This window comes from Panthera leo, chromosome E1 (genome assembly GCF_018350215.1).
Source record: "Panthera leo isolate Ple1 chromosome E1, P.leo_Ple1_pat1.1, whole genome shotgun sequence".
NCBI classification, from domain to species: domain Eukaryota; kingdom Metazoa; phylum Chordata; class Mammalia; order Carnivora; family Felidae; genus Panthera; species Panthera leo.
Window position 1 is genome coordinate 22,639,898 of NC_056692.1, and position 26,476 is coordinate 22,666,373.

At 41.6% G+C, this 26,476-nt stretch overlaps 1 protein-coding gene across 7 annotated transcripts; it reads left to right on the forward strand.

The window, feature by feature from the left end:
• Positions 1 to 207: 207 nt before the first annotated feature.
• On the forward strand, positions 208 to 26,476 carry LOC122206673 (schlafen family member 5-like). 7 transcript variants are annotated; one of them, XM_042916080.1, is made up of 6 exons: positions 208 to 314; positions 824 to 1,057; positions 17,732 to 18,770; positions 20,260 to 20,385; positions 24,515 to 25,235; positions 25,401 to 26,476. In XM_042916080.1, exons 3-6 carry the CDS (start codon positions 17,759 to 17,761, stop codon positions 26,206 to 26,208), a joined length of 2,667 nt encoding a protein of 888 aa, XP_042772014.1. In that variant the 5' UTR covers positions 208 to 314; positions 824 to 1,057; positions 17,732 to 17,758; the 3' UTR covers positions 26,209 to 26,476. The 7 variants fall into 7 exon arrangements, with proteins under 7 accessions (XP_042772014.1, XP_042772016.1, XP_042772015.1 ...); XM_042916079.1 differs by lacking the exons at positions 208 to 314; positions 824 to 1,057 and adding exons at positions 14,402 to 14,435; positions 16,166 to 16,267; XM_042916078.1 differs by lacking the exons at positions 208 to 314; positions 824 to 1,057 and adding exons at positions 14,403 to 14,435; positions 16,124 to 16,267.

Genomic DNA, 26,476 nt, shown 5'->3' on the forward strand with positions numbered 1-26,476 from the left:
GCCGGGGCCCTCCGGGGTCCCCCCAAACGGCGACACCCGCGGCCAGTCTCGGGGCCCGGTCATCACCCTTTACAAATTAAAGCACCAGCAAAAGGAGGCCGAATGCAACTTCTCGCCTTGGGGCGGCGGCGAGGGCGGGGACGGGGCGGGGGAAGCGAGAAAGCGGAAGCTTTAATTTTCTGTTTCCCGCTCAAACCACCTCCTCACTACCCTAGGACAGAGCTCGAGACTGGTCGGGGCTAGTCGAGCTGGAATCCTGGGGCTGCCGGCCTTTCGAGGAAACACCTGCGGAGCGCGCTGCCAGAGCCTGGGAGGTAGGGGGCAAGGGCTGGAGCGGGGCGGGGGAGGACTGGAGGGAGCGAGGTTGTTCCCGGAACTCCGTCCCTGTTGGCGGGGGGGGGGGGGGGGGGGGGGGGGGGGGGGGGTGGCGGGGGCAGGGGGGACCTGCCAGCTTCAAAAAGTTAATCAGAAAACAGAGAAGCAACAAAAAAGATCCCCCTCTCCCTCCCCCCAAACCCCACGTGTATCCACCAAAAGTAACCAAGGTTGTTGTCCTTGCAGAACTGGGTTCCCAGGTACACAGAAATGGGACTGTTGGTTTGTCCCACTCTCTCCCTCGCGGGGCCCCTCCCCGTGAGGTATAGCCTAGTTCCCCTGGTGTAAAGCGGGCGCCTTGCAGTCAAAATCCTGGTTGCGACTTGGGAGGTTCCGTCGCATTCTGCCGGAGGGAGGCGCTCTGCAGAGGAGAAACCTTGGCGGGTAAGGCGTCTCCCGCGCTCCTTTGCACAAATCCTGCAAGAGCTGGGCTTCTTTCCCTCCCCAGGTCTGCGCCGGTCTCCCGAGCTCCCCTGCGCTCCTTTCCCGCTCGGGAGCTTTTGCCCTGCAGTCGGTAGCAACTTCCAACGACAGGCGCACAGTGAGAGATCAGGGAGCCGGGAGGCTGGGAACGCCGAGCGAACAGGGGAGGAGCGGGAGGCGCGCAGCGTCACAGCCTAGGTCTTACCACGCTGAGCTTGGTAAAATTTCCCACTGTTCAGGAGCACGAAGAACTTTAGAGGTAAGAACCACATCAGTTACCGGGGCTCCTGAAAGTGAAGCCAGCGAGGTTGTGGCCCGGGGACAAGATAGGGTCAGTGTTCATTGTATTACAAGAAGCTGCGTTCCCAGGATGCCTGTAAGCCCCTGGCTTGCAAGGTCAGTCTTCAAACAGTAACGGCGTGGGGGCAGGGTAGGAGGACTCCCAGGGCAGTCCACAAAGCCCTGTATCCCCCAACAAGTGGCTAAAAGAACTCCCGTGGATTCTGTCCAGAGAGGCTAAGCTGCGGTGAATGACTCCATTCCCCGTTTGTACCTGACTGTCATAGGACGCAGAAGTGACTCCTTGCATTGGAGTGCCTAAGAGAGGGGGATGCCTAACGGTGTCCCCCCGCCCACTGATGGCAGGTCTCACAGCGAAGCCTCTACAAGGAGATGGCGGTTCTGGCTAATGTTGGCGAGGCTATGGCTGCCTTGAAAAAGGAAAGAGAAAATGGTTCCTCTTCAGTCTGCAGGGGGCAGAGGTGAGAGCTCCTGTGGCCAGATGAGCCGCTAAGCGTGATAACGTCCTGTGTCAGAAGTGTTCCTTAAAATGTCACAAGACTCTTCTTTTGTTTAAAGAAGAAGATGAAAAATCACTTTAAAAAATTAGAAGAAAAAAGAAGGGGACACCTGGGTGGCTCAGTCGGTTGAGCATCCGACTTTGGCCCAGGTCATGATCTCACAGTTGGTGGGTTCGAGCCCCGCATCGGGCTCTGTGCTGACAGCTCAGAGCCTGGAGCCTGCTTCAGATTCTGTGTCTCCCTCTCTCTGGTCACGCTCTGTCTCTCTCCCTCTCAAAAATAAATAAACATTTTTAAAAATTAAAAAAAAAGAAAATGGACAATCACAAGGTTTAGTACCTTTTGCGAATCAAAGAAGAGTGAAATGTGATGATAGGCTCCTGGCCGGAATATGAAATGCACAGGTGTTTATGCCTACCAGAAAACAGAAATGGGGCACCTGGGTGGTTCAGTTGGTTAAGCCAACAACCCTTGATTTCGGCTCAGGTCATGATCCCAGGGTTGTGGAATCCAGCCCTGCAGCTGGCTCAGTGCTGAGCCTGGAACCTGATTGAAATTCTCTCTCTGCTCCTCTCCCCCGTGTGCTTTCTCTCTCTAAAATAAAATAAAACTAAACTTAAAAAAAGAAAGAAAGAAAACAGTAATCAATTGCAGTATTGTTGTCATAGCAACAGGAAGTTAAGTTTACAACCATTCATAGTTATAGTATCCCTCAAGGCTAATGCACATGATCACAGGCCAGAGCAACAGTCTCTGAAGACCAGGTATCTTAAGAGGATTCCTTTGCTAGGGGAAAAAAAAAATCAACAAGGGGAATTTTATGAAATGGAATACTTCCTGCTTTTATGCACCCGTAATGGAAGGGACAGCATTTTCTCTTATTTTGCTGAGGTAATTTTCACTGGCAATTAGGAGTGCCTGCTGTTTTCCATGCCAAACACTAGATTTCCACTGAGAAGGGAGTTGGCAGGCCTGAAAAGTGTAAATTCACAATTTGCAAGGGAAAAGACAGGGTGGGGTGGTGGTTACTAGCGAATGAATATGGGGCATGCCAAGGTGTCCTTTTGGAGTATGCACGATTTGGGGCTTCGATACCCTAGTCCTATCAAAGGTTTAGTTTCTATGGAAAAATATTAGTAATAACAGGCACATCAATTTCTACTGGTTTTTGAGCTAAGCATATTATAACAAAATATGTTTTACTTTGTTTTCACCATCATTCATACATGTAATTTTTTTAAGTTTATTTACTTATTGGAGAGAAGAGAGAGAGCATGGGGAGGAGCAGAGAGAGAGAGAGAGAGAGAGAGAGAGAATCCCAAGCAGGCTCTGCGCTGACAGGGCACTAACTGATCTCACTAACTGAGAGATCTTGATCTGAGCTGAAATCAAGAGTTGGATATTTAACTGACTGAGCCACCCAGGTGCCCCTCAGATATGTAATTTTTAATAGCTTTATTGGGGTATTGTTGACACGAAATAAACTACACATATATTTTTTTAAGTAAAGCTCTACACCCAATGTGGGGCATGAACTCAGACCCCAAGAACAAAAACATGTTCTACTAATTAAGCAGTCCGGTGCCCCTCAACTGCACATATTTAAAGTGTACAAGCTGGGGCACCTGGGTGGTTCAGTCAGTTAAACATCTGACTCTTGATTTCCGCTCAGGTCACGATCTCACAGTTGGTGAGTTCTAGCCCCGTGTCGGGCTCTGGGTGACAGCATGGAACGTGCTTGGGATTCTCTCTCTCTCTCTCTCTCTCTCTCTCTCTCTCTCTCTCTCCTCTCCCTCCCTCCCTCTCTCCCTCTCTCCCTCCCTCTCCCTCTCCCTCTCCCTCTCCCTCTCCCTCCCCCCCCCTCTCTCTCTCTGCCCCTCCCCCACTGTTATGAACATTCAGCACAGGTCTTTGTATGGAAATATGTTTTCATTTTTCATGGGTAAATACTTAGGTGTGAAATGGCTGAGTCATATGGTAAGTGTGTGAAACTATCAAAGTCTTTTCTAAAATGGTTGTATTTATGTTCCCACCAGGAGTGTACAAGAGTTCCCTTTTCTCCATATGCTTGCCACACCTTGTATGGTTAGTCATTTTAGCTATTCTGATAAGTGAGTAGTGCTATCTCAGTGGAGTTTTATTTGCCATTTCCTAATAACTGATGATGTTGAACAATATTTCATGTACTTATTTGCTCTTCATATATCTTCTTTGGTGAAATATCTGTTCAAATCTTTTATCCATCAAAAAAATTAAAAAAAATTTTTTTAATGTTTTTATTTTATTTTTGAGAGGGGGACAGAGTGCAAGTGGGGTAGGGCAGAGAGCGAGGGAGACAGAATGTGAAGCAGGCTCCAAGCTCTGAGCTGTCAATGCAGAGCCTGACGCGGGGCTTGAACTATTGGACTGCGAGATCATGACCTGAGCCCAAGTTGGATGCCCAACTGACTGAGCCACTCAGGTGCCCCTAAAAAAATGTTTTTAAATGTTTATTTCTTTTTGAGAGAGAGAGCGAGGGAGGGGTAGAGAGAATCCCACGCAGGCTCTGCTCTGAGAGCTGCAAGCCCGATACGGGGCTCAAACTTACAAATGGAGAGATCGTGACCTGACCTGAGACCAAGAGTTGGATGCTTAACCAACTGAGCCACCCAGGCACCCCATTGTACTTTAAAAAAATTTTTTAATATAACTTATTTTCAAGTTAGCTAACATACAGTATATACAGTGTGCTCTTGGTTTCAGGGGTAGATTCCCGTGATTTGTTACTTATATACAACACCCAGTGCTCATCCTAACAAGTGCCTATCTCAATGCCCATCATCCATTTTCTCCTCTCCCCCGCCACCCCCATTAATCCTCCATTTGTTCTCTGTATTGGGTTTGCTTCCCTCTGTTTGAAATTATTTTCCCCCTTCCGTTCCCCCATGGCCTTCTGTTAAGTTTCTCAAGTTCCACATATGAGTGAAAACATATGATATCTGTCTTTCTCTGACTGACTTACTTCACTTAGCATAATACCCTCCAGTCCCATCCACGTTGTTGCATCCATTCTCCATTTTTAAATCGGGTTGTTTTCTTATTATTGCCTTTCAAGAATTCTGTATCTAATCTAGATACAAATGATCAGATATATCATTTGGAAATATTTTCTTCTGGTCAGGGGCTTGTATTTTCATTCTCTTAACAGGTGTCTTTCAAAAAGGTGTTCTTGAAGTCCAACATATTCATTTTCTCTTTTATGTACTGTACATTTAGTGACATCTCTTAAAAAATGTCTGCCAAGCCCAAGGTAAAAATATTTTCTCCGATGTTGTCCTCCAGAGGTTTTGAGGTCAAGAGACTGAACATACAAATGGACAGTGGTCAGACCATATATGAACACAGAACTCTTGACCCACAATGCTGGAGCAACCACCTCCAGAAGCTAAACCACAGCCCATGCAGCAAAAGTGCTCAGGACTTGGTTAACAACTCCCAGATTCCCTGGTGTGTGGCCCCACTTCTAACTCAGAAGGAACCAAAGAAAGCTAAACAGGCTTCCAAACCAGTCACATAAGATGTGCCATTTCTAGTAAGCTCACTTCCAGCTTCCCTAGAAAAACAACTTCAAATCAGGGCTTACCTGGGCGAGTGCCTCCCCCCTCTTCTCTCACTATAAAGCTTCCCCAGTCCCCTGCCTGCCTCTGAGTCTCTGCCATCGCAAGTGGCTGACTCCCTTGTCACAGTGCACTCTGAATAAATAGCCTCTCATTATTCCCATTTGGGCAGTCTTCATTTATTTCCACATAGTTTCACGTTTTACATTTAGACCTGTGACACATTTTAAATAAATTTTTGTAAACGGCATCAAATATGAATTGGGGTTCATTTCTGTTGTATGTGGATGTCCAATTGTTCCAGTCCTCTTTTTTGAAAAAGTAATTACGCTTTCTCCACTCGGCATCTTTGTTGTCCATATATATGTGGGTCTATTTCCAGACCCTTTCTTCCCTGAATGTTTGTCTTTATACTGGTTCCACATTGTCTTGTTTACTATAACTGTATTATAAGGCTTGAAATCATTTAATGTTAATATTTCCATTTTATTCTTCTTTTAGAGAGATTTAAGTTTAAAATATCTTATGTATTTCCAGTGTTCTTTCTTGCTTCGTGTATATTCATTTTCCAACTAGTATCATTTTCCTGCTGCCTGAAGGCTGGCTTTTGCATTTCTTACATTGGAGTTCTACTACAAATAAATTCTTTCAGCTTTTATCAGTTTGAGAAAGTTTTTATATCACCTTCTTTTTCGATTAATTTTTAAAATTGAAATGAAACTCATAATAAAAATTAATCATTTATTTTATATTTTCTTAAAAATTTTAATGTTTTTTTATTTTTGAGAGATAGAGCATGAGTGGGGGAGGGGCAGAGTGAGAGGGGGACACAGAATCCAAAGCAGGGTCTAGGCTCTGAGCTCTTAGCACAGAGCCCGATGTGGGGCTTGAACTCACAAACTGCGAGATCATGACCTGAGCTGAAGTCAGATGCTTAACTGACTAGGCCACCCAGGTGCCCTAGAATTAATCATTTTAAAGTGAACAAATCAGCAGCATTTAGGACATTCACAGTATTGTACAACCGCCACCTCCATCAACCTTCAAAATATTTTCATCACACCCAGATAAAACGTCATTGAACGACTATGCACCAGCCCCCTCTTCCTCTAGCACTTGGCAATCAACCCTCTTCTTTCTGTTTCAATGACTTCATCCATTCTGTGTATTTCTCATAAATGAAATTTTACAATATGTGACTGTCTTAGTTCAGGCTGCTATGACAAAAATACCATAGACTGGGTGGCTTAAACAGTGAACATGTATTCATCACAATTCTGGAGGCTAGGAAGTCCAAGATCAAGGTATCGGCTGATCTGGTCTGGTGAGGAAAATTCCTGGTTTGCAGATAACTGCCATGGTGGAGAGAGCAGAGAGAGAGGAAGCAAGCTCTCTTGTACTTCTTCTTATCATGGCACTAGACTCATAATTAGGGTTCCACCCTCATGGCCTAATTACCTCCACAGAGTTCACAGCAGCTAAGACCATCCCCATGGGGATTAGGGTTTCAACATATGAATTCCTGGGGGGGATATAAATATACGGTCCATAGAGTGACCTTTTGTGTCTTGCTTCTTTCACTTAGGATAATGTTTTCAAGGTTCTCCCATGTTGAAGCATGTCAGTACTTAACTCCTTTTTATGGCTGAATACTATTCTATTGTGTGGTTTGTAGCACATTTTGTTTATCCATTCATGTGTTGATGGCCATTTGAGTTGTTTCCACCTTTTAACCTTTGTGAATAGTTCTGGTATGAACATTTATGACTTATTTGAGCCTAAAGGATTTGCTGGATCAGATACTAATTCTATGTTTAACTTTTGTTATTTTTGTTGTTTTAGAGAGAGAGGGTGAATGGGGGAGGGGCAGAGTGAGATAGATGATAGATAGATAGATAGATAGATAGATGGAAGGAAGGAAAGAAAGAAAGAAAGAAAGAAAGAAAGAAAGAAAGAAAGATAGATAGATAGATAGATAGATATGTAGAGAACCTTAACCTCGATCCCCTGACCCTGGGACCATGACCTGAGCTGAAATCAAGAGTTGGACACTCAACCAACTGAGCCACGCAGGTGCCTCTACACTTAACTTTTTGAAGACTCTTCAAACTGCTTTTCACAATGACTGCTTCCTTTTTACATTCCAGCAGCAGTGATTCCTGTTTCTCTACCTCCTCACCAATACTTGTTATTTTCCTTCTATCATCATCATCATCATCATCATCATCATCATCATCATCACCATCCTGATAGGTGTGAAGTGGTATCTCATTGTGGTTTGGGTTTGTGTGTGCCTAATGACTAATGGTGTTAAGCATCTTTTCATATGCTTATTGGCAATTTGTAAATCTTCTTTGGAGAAACATCTATTTAAGTCCTTTGTCCATTTAAAAAAATGGATTGTTTGTCTTTTTGTTGTTAACTTAATTTTTGAAAAACATTTTCACTGGGTATAGAACTCTAGGTTCATAGTTTGTTTTTCTTTCATTGGTTTAAAGACGTTTATCCATTATCTTGTTTTGTTTCTGAAAAAGAACAAAACAAAACAACAACAACAAAAAATCCTAATGTCATCCTTTGTACTGTGTGTGTAATGTATCTTTTTCCTCTGGTTGCTTTTAAGATTTTTCTCGTTATCATTGGTTTTGGTCAGTTAAATGAAGATGCACTTTGGTATTGTTTTCTTTGTATTTTTAGTGCTTGGAGCTTGTTGAATATTGTGGATCTTGATCTTAATTTTTTACAAGTTACACCAAATTTGGAAAATTTTCAGCCATTTTTTCTTTTAAAATATTTTTCTTATTTTAGAGAAAAGAGTGATCTAGTCCCTGGTACTCTATTCTGTCTGGGAGTGGGAGTCTCATGTGTGTAGTTTTGAGAGTCATAGTTTCATAAGACATAATAAGAAAATCAGTGGCCTCTTACCCTCTACTCTGCCCCCTTTTTCTGCTCTCTGGGCATCCTCTTGCCTCTTTGGCTTTTTTGTTCAGAATTACTTATATATTTCTAAACAACATGCTTATGTTTACACACCTCCCCCCCCCCCCACCTTAAATGCTGTCTGTTTCTGGAGATAATAACCTCCCTCATCCACATTTCACTACCCCTTTTCTCCCTACATCCTGCCAGTATGATTACATCATCATTTCCGGTCAGAACAATATTCAGAGTTGATAATATTATGACTGTCATTTTGTTTATAGCTATGCCATGTAATCAGTTACAGGTATGGTTTTTTTTTTTTTCAAACAAATGTAGACTTTATTGTTTTTATTTTATTTTTTTAATATTTATTTATTTATTTTTATTTATTTTTTAATATATGAAATTTACTGTCAAATTGGTTTCCATACAACACCCAGTGCTCATCCCAAAAGGTGCCCTCCTCAATACCCATCACCCACCCTGCCCTCCCTCCCACCCCCCATCAACCCTCAGTTTGTTCTCAGTTTTTAACAGTCTCTTATGCTTTGGCTCTCTCCCACTCTAACCTCTTTTATTTTTTTTTCCTTCCCCTCCCCCATGGGTTTCTGTTACGTTTCTCAGGATCCACATAAGAGTGAAACCATATGGTATCTGTCTTTCTCTGTATGGCTTATTTCACTTAGCATCACACTCTCCAGTTCCATCCATGTTGCTACAAAAGGCCATATTTCATTTTTTCTCATTGCCACGTAGTATTCCATGGTGTATATAAACCACAATTTCTTTATCCATTCATCAGTTGATGGACATTTAGGCTCTTTCCATAATTTGGCTATTGTTGAGAGTGCTGCTATAAACATTGGGGTACAAGTGCCCCTATGCATCAGGACTCCTGTATCCCTTGGGTAAATTCCTAGCAGTGCTATTGCTGGGTCATAGGGTAGGTCTATTTTTAATTTTCTGAGGAACCTCCACACTGCTTTCCAGAGCGGCTGCACCAATTTGCATTCCCACCAACAGTGCAAGAGGGTTCCCGTTTCTCCACATCCTCTCCAGCATCTATAGTCTCCTGATTTGTTCATTTTGGCCACTCTCACTGGCGTGAGGTGATATCTGAGTGTGGTTTTGATTTGTATTTCCCTGATAAGGAGCGACGTTGAGCATCTTTTCATGTGCCTGTTGGCCATCCGGATGTCTTCTTTAGAGAAGTGTCTATTCATGCTTTCTGCCCATTTCTTCACTGGGTTATTTGTTTTTCGGGTGTGGAGTTTGATGAGCTCTTTATAGATTTTGGATACTAGCCCTTTGTCCGATATGTCATTTGCAAATATCTTTTCCCATTCCGTTGGTTGCCTTTTAGTTTTGTTGGTTGTTTCCTTTGCTGTGCAGAAGCTTTTTATCTTCATAAGGTCCCAGTAATTCACTTTTGCTTTTAATTCCCTTGCCTTTGGGTATGTGCCGAGTAAGAGATTGCTACGGCTGAGGTCAGAGAGGTCTTTTCCTGCTTTCTCCTCTAGGGTTTTGATGGTTTCCTGTCTTACATTCAGGTCCTTTATCCATTTTGAGTTTATTTTTGTGAATGGTGTGAGAAAGTGGTCTAGTTTCAACCTTCTGCATGTTGCTGTCCAGTTCTCCCAGCACCATTTGTTAAAGAGACTGTCTTTTTTCCATTGGATGTTCTTTCCTGCTTTGTCAAAGATTAGTTGGCCATACGTTTGTGGGTCTAGTTCTGGGGTTTCTATTCTATTCCATTGGTCTATGTGTCTGTTTTTATGACAATACCATGCTGTCTTGATGATTACAGCTTTGTAGTAGAGGCTAAAGTCTGGGATTGTGATGCCTCCTGCTTTGGTCTTCTTCTTCAAAATTACTTTGGCTATTCGGGGCCTTTTGTGGTTCCATATGAATTTTAGAATTGCTTGTTCTAGTTTGAAGAAGAATGCTGGTGCAATTTTGATTGGGATTGCATTGAATGTGTAGATAGCTTTGGGTAGTATTGACATTTTGACAATATTTATTCTTCCAGTCCATGAGCAGGGAATGTCTTTCCATTTCTTTATATCTTCTTCAATTACCTGCATAAGCTTTCTATAGTTTTCAGCATACAGGTCTTGTACATCTTTGGTTAGATTTATTCCTAGGTATTTTATGCTTCTTGGTGCAATTGTGAATGGGATCAGTTTCTTTATTTGTCTTTCTGTTGCTTCATTGTTAGTGTATAAGAATGCAACTGATTTCTGTACATTGATTTTGTATCCTGCGACTTTGCTGAATTCATGTATCAGTTCTAGCAGACTTTTGGTGGAGTCTATCAGATTTTCCATGTATAATATCATGTCATCTGCAAAAAGCGAAAGCTTGACTTCATCTTTGCCAATTTTGATGCCTTTGATTTCCTTTTGTTGTCTGATTTCTGATGCTAGGACTTCCAGCACTATGTTAAACAACAGCTGTGAGAGTGGGCATCCCTGTCGTGTTCCTGATCTCAGGGAAAAAGCTCTCAGTTTTTCCCCGTTGAGGATGATGTTAGCTGTGGGCTTTTCATAAATGGCTTTTGTGATCTTTAAGTATGTTCCTTCTATCCCGACTTTCTCAAGGGTTTTTATTAAGAAAGGGTGCTGGATTTTGTCAAAGGCCTTTTCTGCATCGATTGACAGGATCATATGGTTCTTCTCTTTTTTTTTGTTAATGTGATGTATCACGTTGATTGATTTGCGAATGTTGAACCAGCCCTGCATCCCAGGAATGAATCCCACTTGATCATGGTGAATAATTCTTTTTATATGCTGTTGAATTCGATTTGCTAGTATCTTATTGAGAATTTTTGCATCCATATTCATCAGGGATATTGGCCTGTAGTTCTCTTTTTTTACTGGGTCTCTGTCTGGTTTAGGAACCAAAGTAATACTGGCTTCATAGAATGAGTCTGGAAGTTTTCCTTCCCTTTCTATTTCTTGGAATAGATTGAGAAGGATAGGTATTATCTCTGCTTTAAACGTCTGGTAGAACTCCCCTGGGAAGCCATCTGGTCCTGGACTCTTATTTGTTGGGAGATTTTTGATAACCGATTCAGTTTCTTCACTGGTTATGGGTCTGTTCAAGCTTTCTATTTCCTCCTGATTGAATTTTGGAAGACTGTGGGTGTTTAGGAATTTGTCCATTTCTTCCAGGTTGTCCAATTTGTTGGTATATAATTTTTCATAGTATTCCCTGATAATTGTTTGTATCTCTGAGGGATTGGTTGTAATAATTCCATTTTCATTCATGATTTTATCTATTTGGGTCATCTCCCTTTTCTTTTTGAGAAGCCTGGCTAGAGGTTTGTCAATTTGGTTTATTTTTTCAAAAAACCAACTCTTGGTTTCGTTGATCTGCTCTACAGTTTTTTTTAGATTCTATATTGTTTATTTCTGCTCTGATCTTTATTGTTTCTCTTCTTCTGCTGGGTTTAGGCTGCCTTTGCTGTTCTGCTTCTAGTTCCTTTAGGTGTGCTGTTAGATTTTGTATTTGGGATTTTTCTTGTTTCTTGAGATAGGCCTGGATTGCAATGTATTTTCCTCTCAGGACTGCTTTCACTGCGTCCCAAAGCGTTTGGATTGTTGTATTTTCATTTTCGTTTGTTTCCATATATTTTTTAATTTCTTCTCTAATTGCCTGGTTGACCCACTCATTCGTTAGTAGGGTGTTCTTTAACCTCCATGCTTTTGGAGGTTTTCCAGACTTTTTCCTGTGGTTGATTTCAAGCTTCATAGCATTGTGGTCTGAAAGTATGCATGGTATAATTTCAATTCTTGTAAACTTATGAAGGGCTGTTTTGTGACCCAGTATATGATCTATCTTGGAGAATGTTCCATGTGCACTCGAGAAGAAACTATATTCTGTTGCTTTGGGATGCAGAGTTCTAAACATATCTGTCAAGTCCATCTGATCCAATGTGTCATTCAGGGCCCGTGTTTCTTTATTGACCGTGTGTCTAGATGATCTATCCATTTCTGTAAGTGGGGTGTTAAAGTCCCCTGCAATGACCACATTGTTATCAATAAGGTTGCTTATGTTTATGAGTAATTGTTTTATATATCTGGGGGCTCCGGTATTCGGCGCATAGACATTTATAATTGTTAGCTCTTCCTGGTGGATAGACCCTGTGATTATTATATAATGCCCTTCTTCATCTCTTGTTACAGCCTTTAATTTAAAGTCTAGTTTGTCTGATATAAGTATGGCTACTCCAGCTTTCTTTTGGCTTCCAGTAGCATGATAAATAGTTCTCCATCCCCTCACTCTCAATCTAAGGGTGTCCTCAGATCTAAAATGAGTCTCTTGTAGACAGCAAATAGATGGGTCTTGTTTTTTTATCCATTCTGATACCCTATGTGTTTTGGTTGGTGCATTTAATCCATTTACATTCAGTGTTATTATAGAAAAATACGGGTTTAGAGTCATTGTGATGTCTGTATGTTTTATGCTTGTAGCGATGTCTCTGGTACTTTGTCTCACAGGATCCCCCTTAGGATGTCTTGTAGGGCTGGTTTCGTGGTGACAAATTCCTTCAGTTTTTGTTTGTTTGGGAAGACCTTTATCTCTCCTTCTATTCTAAATGACAGACTTGCTGGATAAAGGATTGTCGGCTGCATATTTTTTCTGTTTAGCACACTGAAGATATCGTGCCAAGCCTTTCTGGCCTGCCAAGTTTCAAAGGAGAGATCAGTCACGAGTCTTATAGGTCTCCCTTTATATGTGAGGGCACGTTTATCCCTTGCTGCTTTCAGAATTTTCTCTTTATCCTTGTATTTTGCCAGTTTCACTATGATATGTCGTGCAGAAGATCGATTCAAGTTACATCTGAGGGGAGTTCTCTGTGCCTCTTGGATTTCAATGCCTTTTTCCTTCCCCAGTTCAGGGAAGTTCTCAGCTATAATTTCTTCAAGTACCCCTTCAGCACCTTTCCCTCTCTCTTCCTCCTCTGGGATACCAATTATGCGTATATTATTTGTTTTTAGTGTATCACTTAGTTCTCTAATTTTCCCCTCATACTCCTGGATTTTTTTATCTCTCTTTCTCTCAGCTTCCTCTTTTTCCATAACTTTATCTTCTAGTTCACCTATTCTCTCCTCTGCCTCTTCAATCCGAGCTGTCGTCGTTTCCATTTTGTTTTGCATTTCGTTTAAAGTGCTTTTCAGCTCCTCGTGACTGTTCCTTAGTCCCTTGATCTCTGTGGCAAGAGATTCTCTGCTATCCTGTATACTGTTTTCAAGCCCAGCGATTAATTTTATGACTATTATTCTAAATTCACTTTCTGTTATATTATTTAAATCCTTTTTGATCAGTTCATTAGCTGTTGTTATTTCCTGGAGATTCTTATGAGGGGAATTCTTCCGTTTGGTCATTTTGGATATCCCTGGAGTGGTGCGGACCTGCAGGGCACTTCCCCTGTGCTGTGGTGTATAACTGGAGTTGGTGGGCGGGGCCGCAGTCCGACCTGATGTCTGCCCCCAGCCCACCGCTGGGGCCACAGTCAGACTGGTGTGTGCCTTCTCTTCCCCTCTCCTAGGGGCGGGATTCACTGTGGGGTGGGGTGGCCCATCTGGGCTACTTGCACACTGCCAGGCTTGTGGTGCTGGGGATCTGGCGTATTAGCTGGGGTGGGTAGGCAAGGTGCACGGGGGCAGGAGGGGCAGGCTTAGCTCGCTTCTCCTTAGGTGATCCACTTCAGGAGGGGCCCTGTGGCAGCGGGAGGGAGTCAGATCCGCTGCCGGAGGTTTGGCTCCCCAGGAGCACAGCGTTGGGTGTTGCGCGGAGCAAGCACGTTCCCTGGCAGGAACTGGTTCCCTTTGGGATTTTGGCTGGGGGATGGGCGGGGGAGATGGCGCTGGCGCCTTTGTTCCCCGCCAAGCTGAGCTCTGCCGTCCGGGGGCTCAGCAGCTCTCCCTCCCCTTGTCCTCCAGCCTTCCCGCTTTCTGAGCAGAGCTGTTAACTTATGACCTCCCAGAGGCTAAGTCGCGCTTGCTGTCGGAACACAGTCCGTCCGGCCCCTCCGCTTTTGCCAGCCAGACTCGGGGGCTCTGCTTGGCCGGCGAGCCGCCCCTCCGCCCCGGCTCCCTCCCGCCAGTCCGTGGAGCGCGCACCGCCTCGCCGCCCTTCCTACCCTCTTCCGTGGGCCTCTCGTCTGCGCTTGGCTCCGGAGACTCCGTTCTGCTAATCCTCTGGCGGTTTTCTGGGTTCTTTAGGCAGGTGTAGGTGGAATCTAAGTGATCAGCAGGACGCGCGGTGAGCCCAGCGTCCTCCTACGCCGCCATCTTCCCAGGATCTACCACAGGTATGGTTTTTGATACTATTTTTCATTTTGTTCTTAGAGTTATTGTCTTATATTTGTATTTACATGTTTTCCCAAGTCCCTATTACTAATTCAGCCCCAAACTCTCTACCTCTTCACCTAACACATGAAGCATCCCATTGGTTGTATAGTGTCCATCCACTGAAGCCTGAAGCCACTTGTTCCCATTTTGGATAGTGATCCTCTAGGCCTGCCCCACAGCTGTCGTTCTGGGGTCCCATCCAGAGGACTGTGTTGGCTTCTTTTTTTTAAATTTAAATTTTAGTTAGTCAGCATACAGTGCAATATTGGTTTCAGGGGTAGAATTCATCACTTACATACAACATGCAGTACTCATCACAGGTGCCCTGCTTAATCTCCATCACCCATCTAGCCCATCTCCTACTCATCTGCCTCCATCAACCCTCAGTTTGTTCTCTACAGTTAAGGGTCTCTTGTGGTTTGTTTCTCTCTCTTCTCTTCCCCTCCTTCCCATATGTTCTTCTGTTTTTTTCCTTAAATTCCACATCTGAGGGAAATCATAGGTATTTGTCTTTCACTGATTGACTTATTTCACTTAGCGTAATACATTCTAGCTCCATCTACGACATTGCAAATGGCAAGAGTTCATTCTTTTTGATGGCTGAGTAATATTCCATTACATATATGTATACATATACATATATATATTTAAATATTTTTTTTACTGTTTATTCATTTTTTTGATAGAGACAGAGAGTGAGTGGGGGAGGGGAAGAGAGAGAGGGAGACAGAATCTGAAGCAAGCTCCAGGCTCTGAACTAACAGCACAGAGCCCGACATGGGGCTTGAACTCATGGACCATGACATCATGACCTGAGCTGAAGTCGGACACAACCGACTGAGCCACCCACGCGCCCCTATATATATATATCTTCTTAATCCGTTCATCAGCTGATGGACATTTGGGCTCTCTCCATAGTTTGGCTATTGTTGATCATATTGCTATAATCATTGGGGTGCATGTAGCCCTTCAAATCTGTATTTTTGTATCCTTTGGGTAAATACCTAATAGTGCAATTGCTGGATCATAGGGTAGTTCTATATTTAGTTTCTTGAGGAAACTCCCTACTGTTCTCCAGTGTGGCTGCACTAGTTTGCATTGCTACCAACAGTGCAAGAGGGTTCCCCTTTCTCCACATCCTCACCAACACCTGTTGTATCTTGTTAATTTTAGTCATGCTGACAGGAGTGAGTTGCTATCTCATCATGGTTTTGATTTGTATTTCCCTGATGATGTTTCCCTGATGATGAGTGATGTTGAGCATCTTTTCATGTGTCTGTTAGCCATCTGTGTGTCTTCTTTGGAAAAAGGTCTATTCATGTCTTCTGCCCATTTCTTAACTGGGGTTGTTTGTATTTTGGGGGTTGGGTTTGATAAGTTCTTTACAGATTTTGAGTACTAACCGTTTATCAGGTATGTCATTTGTAAATTTCTTATCCCATTTGGTAGGCTGCCTTTTAGTTTTGTTGATTGTTTCCTTCGCTGTGCAGAAGCTCTTTATCTTGGTGAAATCCTGATAGTTCATGTTTGGTTTTGTTGCCCTTATCTCCAGCAATGTGTCTAGTAAGAAGATGCTACAGTTGTGGTCAAAGACGTTGCTGCCTGTGTTCTCCTCTAGAATTTTTATGTTTTCCTGTTTCACATTTAGGACTTTCATCCATTTTTAATTTATTTTTGTTTATGGTGTAAGAAGTTTCATTCTACTGCATGCTGCCATCCAATTTTCCCAGCACCATTTGTTGAAGAGATTGTCTTTTTTTTCCATTGGATATTCTTTCCTGCTTTCTCGAAGGTGAGTTGACCATATAGTTGTGGGTTCATTTCTGGGTTTTCTATTCTGTTCCATTAATCTATGTGTCTGTTTTTGTGCCAGTACCATACTGTCTTGATGACTATAGCTTTGCAGTACAGCTTGAAATCCAGAATCGTGATACCTCCAGCTTTAATTTTCTTTTTCAGGATTGCTTTGGCTATTTGGGGTCTTTTGTGGTTCCATACAAATTTTAGGACTTTTTGTTCTAGCTCTATGAAAAATGCTGTTGGTATTTGGATAGGGACTACATTAAATGTGTAGATTACTTTGGGTAATATAGACATTTTCACAATGTTTGTTCTTCCAATCCATGAGCATGGATAACTTTTCCTTTTCTTTGTGTCCCCTTCAAATTCTTTCATTAGTGTTCTATAGTTTTCAGAGTATGGATTGTGTTTTCTTCTCTCTCTCTCGGGTTTCTGTCTTTGGTTTCCTGCAACCTGTTTTTGAGGAAGGAAGCTGGATGAGGAGATAGCAGAACATCTTGGTTCACAAAGAACTGTCTTTTGATGGAGACCTGTGTAATTATGTGTGAGTTGGTCTAGTCACTCCTTCTTTTTACTCAACTGCTACCAAAGAGTTAAAGATAAGCAGCTGCAGAAATGTGCATCCCTCACACTGCCCTTCCATCATGAGGTGTGGTTGTCAAGATGGTGTGTGCACACTTTCACTCAGCTTTACGTCTTCTGAGATTCCCTGTTGTCACTTAAAGTTTAGGAAATGCCAAAAGCCCACCTCAACCTGCCAGCTGGGTTGATCCAAACAGTCAATAATTTGTCCGTTTCTAATAAATTATGTATGTGTGTGTATATGTATATACTTACATATATATATATATATATATATATATATATATATATATATATACTTACATATATGTATATACTTTTATATATGTATATACTTACATATATGTAAAACTTACATATATATATGTAAGTTTTCATGAGATGAGAACTTCTTGAACGAGGGAAAGCTTAAAGATCTGTTCCATAGCAACAATCCAAGAATAGCCCAGTCTCAGTGAGAGGAGAAGGAGCACCGAGAAAATCAATACACATCAACACACCCCGGGGACACCACTGACAGTGAAAGCTTTCTGGTTGCATTGCAGCCCCCGTCCTCATGTATCTTTGCACAATTTCTACTTTTCTGCAGGTGATCTGGGAGACTTTGCCACTCAGAGATCATGGCACAAACAGTTACTAAAATCACAGCGTCAAAATAGTCTCTTGATCATTTCTCGGGGGCAGTGGGCTTCCAGTAGACTTAGCTCCTCCCCTTGGCCTCTGCACTTATTTCATGCACGAAAGTGGCTTCAAACTCTGTGTGCATAAATGAAGTGACCAACTTCAGAAGAGTGGCCTCAAAGTGTCCGTTTTCCCACCTCCCCTATGCTTGTCCTCTTCTAATCGTTCTGTCTTCCTGTTTCTTATATTTCAGGGTAGGAAAAGGACCTGTGCTGAGAAGATGAGTCTCAAGGTTGATTTGGAAACAAACTTTGCCGAATGTGTCTTAAATGCAGGAAAGATCATCCTTGGGGATACACAAAGGAAAGAAATGAATCCTGAATTGCGGGAAAAACAGAGGAAAAACATCTTGAAAGCAATATGTGCTCTGCTGAATTCTGGTGGCGGAGTGGTCAAGGCTGAGATTGAGAACAAAGACTACAATTATGAAATCCATGGAGTAGGCCTGACGATGCCTTCAATTTTTAAAGGCTATTTAGATGAGATGCAGCAGGGAGAACTCTTTTTGATTTTTGTGAGATCCTGGAACGCAGATGCCTCTGGTGTACGAATCGCTACCTTGTGCTCCAATTTGTGCTATAGATACAGAGCATCTACTGATGTCATGGATTCTAAGGAAGCATTGGCATTCCTCAAAGGGAAAACTCAGACTCTTAGGAATACTGATTCCAGTTCATTAAGTCCACACAAAATTCAGGTTGGTGTGCGAAACGAGTATAACATAAGGGCCTCAGCTGCTGCTGTATTCGCTAGAACTCAGCTTCAGTACCTAGAAAAGCTCAACTTTACTAATTCCCTCCACGTTGAATTTAAAATGTTCTCAACAGAGGAGTCACAGTGCTTTCACCAGAGTCTCCCCAGTTGTGTTTCTGCATTTGCAAACACTGAAGGAGGGTATATATTTTTTGGTGTGCATGATGAGACCCATGAAGTCATTGGATGTGAAAAGGAGAAAATAGATCTTGACATGTTGAAGGCTTGTATTGATTCCTGTATTAGGAATCTCCCTGTCCATCATTTCTGTACACAGAAGCATGAGATAAAATATGCTGTCAAATTCCTTGAAGTACACAATCAGGGGACCCTTCATGGATATGTCTGTGCAGTCAAGGTGGAACAATTTTGCTGTGCAGTGTTTTCCAAGATGCCCAGTTCCTGGCAGGTGAAGGACAATTGTGTGAAACAGCTGGACGCGAAGCAATGGATAGCTTGGATGATGGAAGCCGACCCAGGTCAGGGAGCAGAATCCACAATGATTATAATGTTCATTTGGGGGGACAGAAGGGGAGAGGTGAGGAGGGAGGAACTAGGGTATTATTTCAAGATCTAGGCAAAGAAAAGCACTGTCTTAATTGCACATGCCTGATTTGTGATTTCCGATAGATACAGTTGGTAGGTCACTGCACTTCACTCCCTCTGCCTATCTTGAATACCCTGCATTCAGCAAAAAGATGTTGCCCTGGGCTAATAGACCTACCAGAGGTTGGTGCAGGGGGCTGTCTGACCTAGTAATTTTTATTTTCACTCCCTTTCTTGTGTTCATTTTGAAGTCTCTTCTTTACCTTTCTGAATATGAACTCCTTTAATTATTCAGGAAATTCTTTTTCACGTGCACATATGTGTCATCTTTTTTTTTTTATTATTAATTTTTTTTTCAACGTTTTTTATTTATTTTTGGGACAGAGAGAGACAGAGCATGAACGGGGGAGGGGCAGAGAGAGAGGGAGACACAGAATCGGAAACAGGCTCCAGGCTCTGAGCCATCAGCCCAGAGCCTGACGCGGGGCTCGAACTCACGGACCGCGAGATCGTGACCTGGCTGAAGTCGGACGCTTAACCGACTGCGCCACCCAGGCGCCCCACATATGTGTCATCTTTAACCCAACTGTCACTTTCCGTTCTTGGTCCCTGGAATAAATATTCTCCCTTTCTCATCGCCCCTCTTCCATTCTGAACCCAAACACAACTAGTCCGTGGCTAGCTCTCTCCTTTCCTACTTTTCCTTTTCAAAGTGAACATGTGCTACTCACCAAGAATGATAAGCCAGAGTAGTGTTGGTGATGTACATCCCACTTGGAAAAAGAAAGTCCAAGATGAAATTAGACAAAATAAATTAATGGTAACATCTTCAAAAGTCCACAAAAATAAAGAACATTTCAGAGTCTTCTCAGAAATATGTATCCATTGAACTTCATTCCTTCTTTTTAAAAAATTTTTATTTATTTATTTTGAGAGGGATAGAGAGAGCACATGAGCAGGGGAGAGAGGTGAGGTGGGGGGGGAGAGAGAGAGAGAGAGAGAGAGAGAGAGAGAGAATCTCAAGCAGGCTCCGTGCTCAGTGTGAAGCCTAATGTGGGGCTCAATCTCATGACCATGAGATCATGGCCTGAGTCGAAATCAAGAGTTGGATGCTTAACCAGCTGAGCCACCCAGCACCCCAAACTTTATACTTTCTAATTGTATTTTTAAAATGTAAGCATTCTAAAAAATAAAACATGAGTTTCAATAGAATACAATTAAAATGAAAACTATTGCTCCATATAGTACCTCACCCTGCCCAAGATATCAATAAACTTTCTTGAGTTGACTCAGAATGTATACACAAGGATCTGTGGGCCAAGGCTTTGGGTTCTAAGACAAAGTGAAAGACTACAACACAGCTTAGCTATAATTTGGAGTCTGCATTTTTGCATATTGAACTGTTACTTCTTACTTCCTAAGATCTTTCCAGATTTTCTGAGATGGTCCTTGCATTGAGTTTGTCATCCACTACACCCCGCAGCAGGACTGTGTGCACTCATAAGAATTTTGAATGTCTGGAAGCACAGCAAAAACGTTACTTTCCAGGTAATTCATGTCTGGTTGCTTTGGAACATGTTGGTTGTTCATTCATATGAAAAAAAACCTGGACTCCTATTTATATTATAGAAAAAAAAATCAATTCCAGAAGGTTTAAGGACTTAAATGTCAGAAACAAACCCTTGAAACTTTAGTAGATGTACACAAATAATTTTGCATCATTGAGGTAGGACAGGATTTCCTACACTAGACCTAAAAATATTAACCTTAAACAAGAAGATTGATAAATTTCACCACACTAAAATTAAGAACTTATGTTACTCAAAAGATACCTTAAAGAGAGTGAAAGAATCCATGACAAACTTGAAGAAGATTATGAAATCCATGCAGTTGACAAAGGACTGGTATCAAGAATATATAAAGAACTTACAAAACTTGTTAAAAGCACAAACCACCCCGTAGACAAATACACAGTAGTTATAAAGATGTATTTCTCCGAAAAGGAAACACGCATGTCCAATAAACTTAGGAAGGGCTGTTCAAGCTATCGGGATGAGTGAAATGCACTTCAAAACCACAAGTAGATACCATCCTACACTATTTAACTGAAATAACAGATGTTGGAGACGTTCTGGGTAATCAGAATCTTTTTTTTTAGCGAGATACAGAAAGAACGTGAGCGGGGAGAAGAGCAAAGGGAGAGAGAGAATCCCAAGCAGGCTCCATGCTCAGCATGTAGCCCAATGCGGGGCTCAGTCCCACTACCCTGGGATCATGACCCAAGCAGAAATCAAGAGTTGGATGCTCAACCAATTGAGACACTCCAGCGCCCCTAATCAGGATTTTTGTACATTGCTGCTATGAATTAAATTGGGTTGATCCCTTTAGACTAAATTGGTCATTTGGATATTATGCCAGTCAGTAACTTTTTCTAGTTTCTAGGGAAGCATGTGTACATATGCATCAAGAGATGTCTAAAATTGGAGAGATCCCCGTGACTGCTCTAGGTTACTATTCGTATTGTAGTATACTCACCTAGTGGAATACTATTCAGCAGTGAAAATGAATGTCCTACAAATATATACAAGCATAAGGCTGAATCTGAGTGACATAAGTCTGTCTTGTCATGACGTTACTCATAGATTTACCCAATTCTTTTATTGATTGTGTAGTGTTTCGTAGTATCCCTAAACATAGATGTTACTAATTTTAGCTGCTTTTATTGTAAAATATACTATACGTACAGAAAGTACGTTGGGTGTAGAGATTACTTAACTAAATTCAAACTTTAAAAAAGAATAATTAGTACACAGCAAAACCTGTGTAACCACCACATAGGTCAAAAAATAGAACTTTGCAAACTACCCTGCTACCCACTTCTTTAACCAGTCCTTTCTTTGATGGAATTTTATATGACACCTAATTTTTTTCTATTTTCAACAATGCTACAATATACATTTTTCTAAAAATGCCTTGAGGTGTTCCTTAAAGATAAATTCCAAGTAGTAACAATTGCTTGTACCCTTCGGTGAACGTTGCCAAATCGTAATTCAAAACATAGACCAGAATCCACCAAATGGTACTATCATGGCATTTCTCTTCTAGAAGAAGCTTGGAATCATTTTGTTCCACCTAAAAGAAAAGGACACGTGGAGATTATTGTGATGGCAACCACATGAAATTGATAAATGACTTTGGGAAGAATTGTCATTTTTATAACAGTGAATTTCCTCATAGGTGAACATGGGATGTTTGGCCATTTATTAAAGTCTTCTTTTACTATATTTCATCAAACCCAAGGAAACAATATTGTATTATTATTTTATTTACCACGAATAAAGAAAATATTGCCAATTAAATTAGAAGATGTATCTTGATTTCAGAGATATTAAAGTACACTTATAATCAGTGAAATAGGTTACATCTCTTGATTGTTTCGGTTTTATCTATATTGTTGCTATATATGTCAAATTTTATTCCTAGAATGATAAGTCAGCCAGAGAAAGACAAATACCATATGACTTCACTCCTACGTGGAATTTAAGCAAGAAAGCAAACAAAGAAAAAAAAGAGGCAAACCAAAAAACAGACTCTTAACTATAGAGAACAAACTGGTGACTATGAGAGGGGAGGGGTGGGGGATGGGTGGAATAGGTGATGGGCGTTAAGAGTCACTTATGATGAGCATTGAGTAATGTATAGAATTGCGAAATCACTGTATTGCACACCCGAAACTAGTGTAATACTATATTCTAACTACCCTAGAATTAAAAAGTTTAAATTTATTACTAGAAGGAGATCCTTATATGATAATAATTTCTGATTGTGAATTGCTGGCATTTAGGAAAGCTCTTAGCTTTAAAATATACATTATACCATTTCCAAACATTTTACTTAATAATCGTATTAATGTAAAACCAAAGGTAGTTTTGAACTAACCTTTCCTATGTTTATATGTTATTCCTTTACTTAGTTGAAATCATTGCTCAATAATTTGAAAATGATGTTAGATTAAAATAGGAGGAGGAGGAGCCCTTAGTTTAGCCCATTGTATAGAAAATAACTTTAGTATTTGTCTGAGCCCAGACCAATGGTACTGGTGTGTCCAGATTACTTCCTGGATACTTGATGTACCACAGGTATCTTAAACTGAACATTTCCAAAATCAGTCTTCCATGCTGACAATCTTCTACTTGTTCTGTATATTCTGAATATTAATCTGTATGAAGTATTCTTTTTCTGCCATTTCTTCCACATTGTGTCTATGAATTGGAGAGTCCATCCTCCATCCAGCCAATCACAGAAATCTGGATTCATGCTTGTGTCTTCCATCTACCCTGAATTTAAAATTTAAATTTTGTGTTTATTTTTTTCCTGGGGAGAAGGTTCATAGATTTTGTTAGAGTCCCGATTTGGGCTTGTGATGCCAAAAGTTTCAAGAACTCTTTTTATACATATAAAACACCTAAATCTTTTTAAAAAATACTTATAAAAATTAATTTTTAAAATTTACATATATAACATGGGCTTTTTTCTTAAAGAATTCTAAAGGTATAGATTCATGTAACCACCACCAGAGTAAAGACACAGAATAGTTCCATCACCCAAAAAAGGCCCCTTCATTCTGCCCTTTGTGGTCAAAATTCTCCAATCCCTAACCCTTAGCAGCCGTTGATCTATTTTCCATCCCTATAATTTTGCCTTTCACAAAATGTCGTGTAGGACACCTCATATAGTTTATAACCAATGATAGGTGTTTCTTCCTGATTTATGGAGACATAATTGGCATATAACATCATCTATATAAGGTGTACAGCATGGGGTTTTTTCCCCTATTTTTAAAAAAATCTTTCATTTTTTAAAGTAATCTCTACATCCCACACGGGGCTCAAACTCACACCCCCAAGATCAAGAGTTGCATGCTACACCACCTGAGCCAGCTGGGAGCCCCCAAAATGATTTTTTTCAAACCTGTACATATTACACAATGATGACCACAATAAAGTTAGCTAACATACCCATCACTTCACATAATTACCATACGTGTGTGTGTGTGTGTGTGTGTGTGTGTGTGTGTGTGTGTGTGTTGAGAACATTTACGTTCTCTCTTAGCAACTTTCACATATATCACACAGTATTGTTAACCCTAGTCAGCGTTGCCAGGTGCTAAGATAGTACCATAAGGCCTTTTTCTCCATCCTCATTTCCTCCTTTGTGCCTTTCACTTTAGACATCACAACACAAACTTCTTGGAGGTGCTTGCATGAGTTTCTTGTCTTGTGCTTTACTCATGAGTCCCCTGTTGCCTATCTCTCCATTCTCGCATCCTTCAGAGGGCTAACTCACAGCCATCCCTTAAGCAGCTTCGGTGTCTCCTTCTTCAGAAAGACTTTCACATTTTCTTTTTTCCTGAGGGCTCCCTCTCCTTGGTGATTGCATAATGCTCTGTGCACTTCTTGCCCATTGCATTTACCACTTTGTATAATTATTGTTTGTCTCTGTTATGCCAGTCACTTATCATCTCCATTGGACTGGGAATTGTTTTATTTCCTATCACTAATGCATCCTTATGCTGACACGTGGTTGGGCTCAAATGTGGATTGAATCTATTACGGATAATGATGATTCTAGCTTGTTTGCAGATTCTCGAATTTATTCCAATTCTTTTCCTGTTTAGTATTACCAGACAGAATGGTGTATACACCAGAAAGCATCTACAAGGAGCTGTTCTCAACACATAAAGGACTCAAAAACTTAATAAATAAGGAAATGCACTCTTTCTCTCAAGGAATATTGATATTCTCTCGAAGCTGGGCTGTGGACGTGGGTCTGCAAGAGAAGCAGGGAGTCATCTGTGATGCTCTTCTGCTTTCCCAGAACAACACCCCACGCCTCTACACTATCCTCAGTGAGTGTGACCCAAGCTGGAAGGGCTACTCTAGGACAGTCGCCCGCGTCTTAAAACAGACGCTGGTGAACACAGGTGGCTACACTGGGAAATTGTGTGTCACTCCCTTGATCTTCCTACTGAATCCTGATAATACAGCAACGACTCTTCATGATTTGGATTTGCAAATTTACCCCAACTCCTATAACCTTAGGACCACCCAGCACATGGAAGCTCTGTTACGGTCCCTTGTGATAGTCTTGCTCGGATTCCGATCTTTCTTAAGTGAAGAGCTGGGCTCTGAGGTTTTCAGCCTCCTCACAGATAAACAGTATGAGTTGCTTTCAAAGAACATTCGCATGACTAGAGAGCTGTTTGTTCATGGCTTACCTGGATCAGGGAAGACCATCCTGGCTCTTAGGATAATGGAGAAGATCAGGAATGTGTTTCACTGTCAACCAGATGATATTCTTTACATCTGTGAAAATCAGCCTCTGAAGAATTTTGTGAGGTATGCAGCCTAACTCTAATGATTTTTTAAAAATAATTTTGGTGTGGTTTTAAGTTCGCATGTGAAAAGTCATATTGTAATGACTAGGTCCAGATGTGTTTAAGAGTATAATTGGCTTCCTTTGTTTGAGTGGGGTAACTTGACTGTGTTTCTCTACATTTTCAGCCAGAGACATGTCTGCCAGGCAGTGACCCGGAAAACCTTCATGAAAAATGACTTCCAAAAGATTAAGCACATCATCATCGATGAAGCTCAGAATTTTCGCACTGAGGATGGAGACTGGTATGAGAAGGCAAAAGCCATCACTCAGAGAAAAAAGGATTGCCCAGGAATTCTCTGGATCTTTCTAGACTACTTTCAGACTACCCACTTGAGCTCCAGTGGCCTCCCTGCTCTCACAGCCCAGTATCCAAGAGAAGAGCTCACCAGAGTGATCCGTAATGCAGATCCAATAGCCAAATACCTACAAGAAGTAATGCAGGAGGTCAGAGAAAATCCTCCATGTAACATCCCGCCTGCGTCCCTGGAGATGGTTCATAAAGCTGAATGGGCTCAGGGTATTCCGGGCTACGTGGAGATTATGGAGTACTTGGACATGGAAGATATGGTGTTCCAAGTAGCAAAGAAATGCCACTTTCTCTTTAGGAATGGTTATTCTCCCAAGGACATTGCTGTGCTTTTCAGCAAAGCAAGTGAAGTGGAAATATATAAAGATAAGCTTCTAAGAGCAATGAGGAAAAGAAATACATCTCAGCTCGATGGGGAATCTGATCTTTTAGTACAGATCCAAGATGCATCGGATATCATGGCCAATCACATCGTGTTGGACAGTGTCCGTCGATTTTCAGGCCTGGAAAGAAACATCGTGTTTGGGTTCAACCTAACAGCTGAGCCAGATATTTTCCATAATCTTCTGCTCTGTCTGGCTTCCAGGGCAAAGAAACATCTCTATATTCTGAAGGTTCCTATTTGACAGGAAGATCCCAGGCTAAGAAACAATTAGGTAGCTCTCATCTCTAGTTAACCATGAAACTATTTGATCTAAACATTGAATTATCGAGTATTTTATGAGCACTCACTCTGAGCCATGTACTCTCCTAGGTGCTGGGGATCAGGGGTAGGGTATCAAACTAGGCAGACAAGATTTCTTCTTTAGGGCAGAGGTAAATCACAGACAAGTAAACAAATACAAGTACAAGACATTTCAGATAGGGGCACCTGGTTGGCTCAGTCAGTTAAGC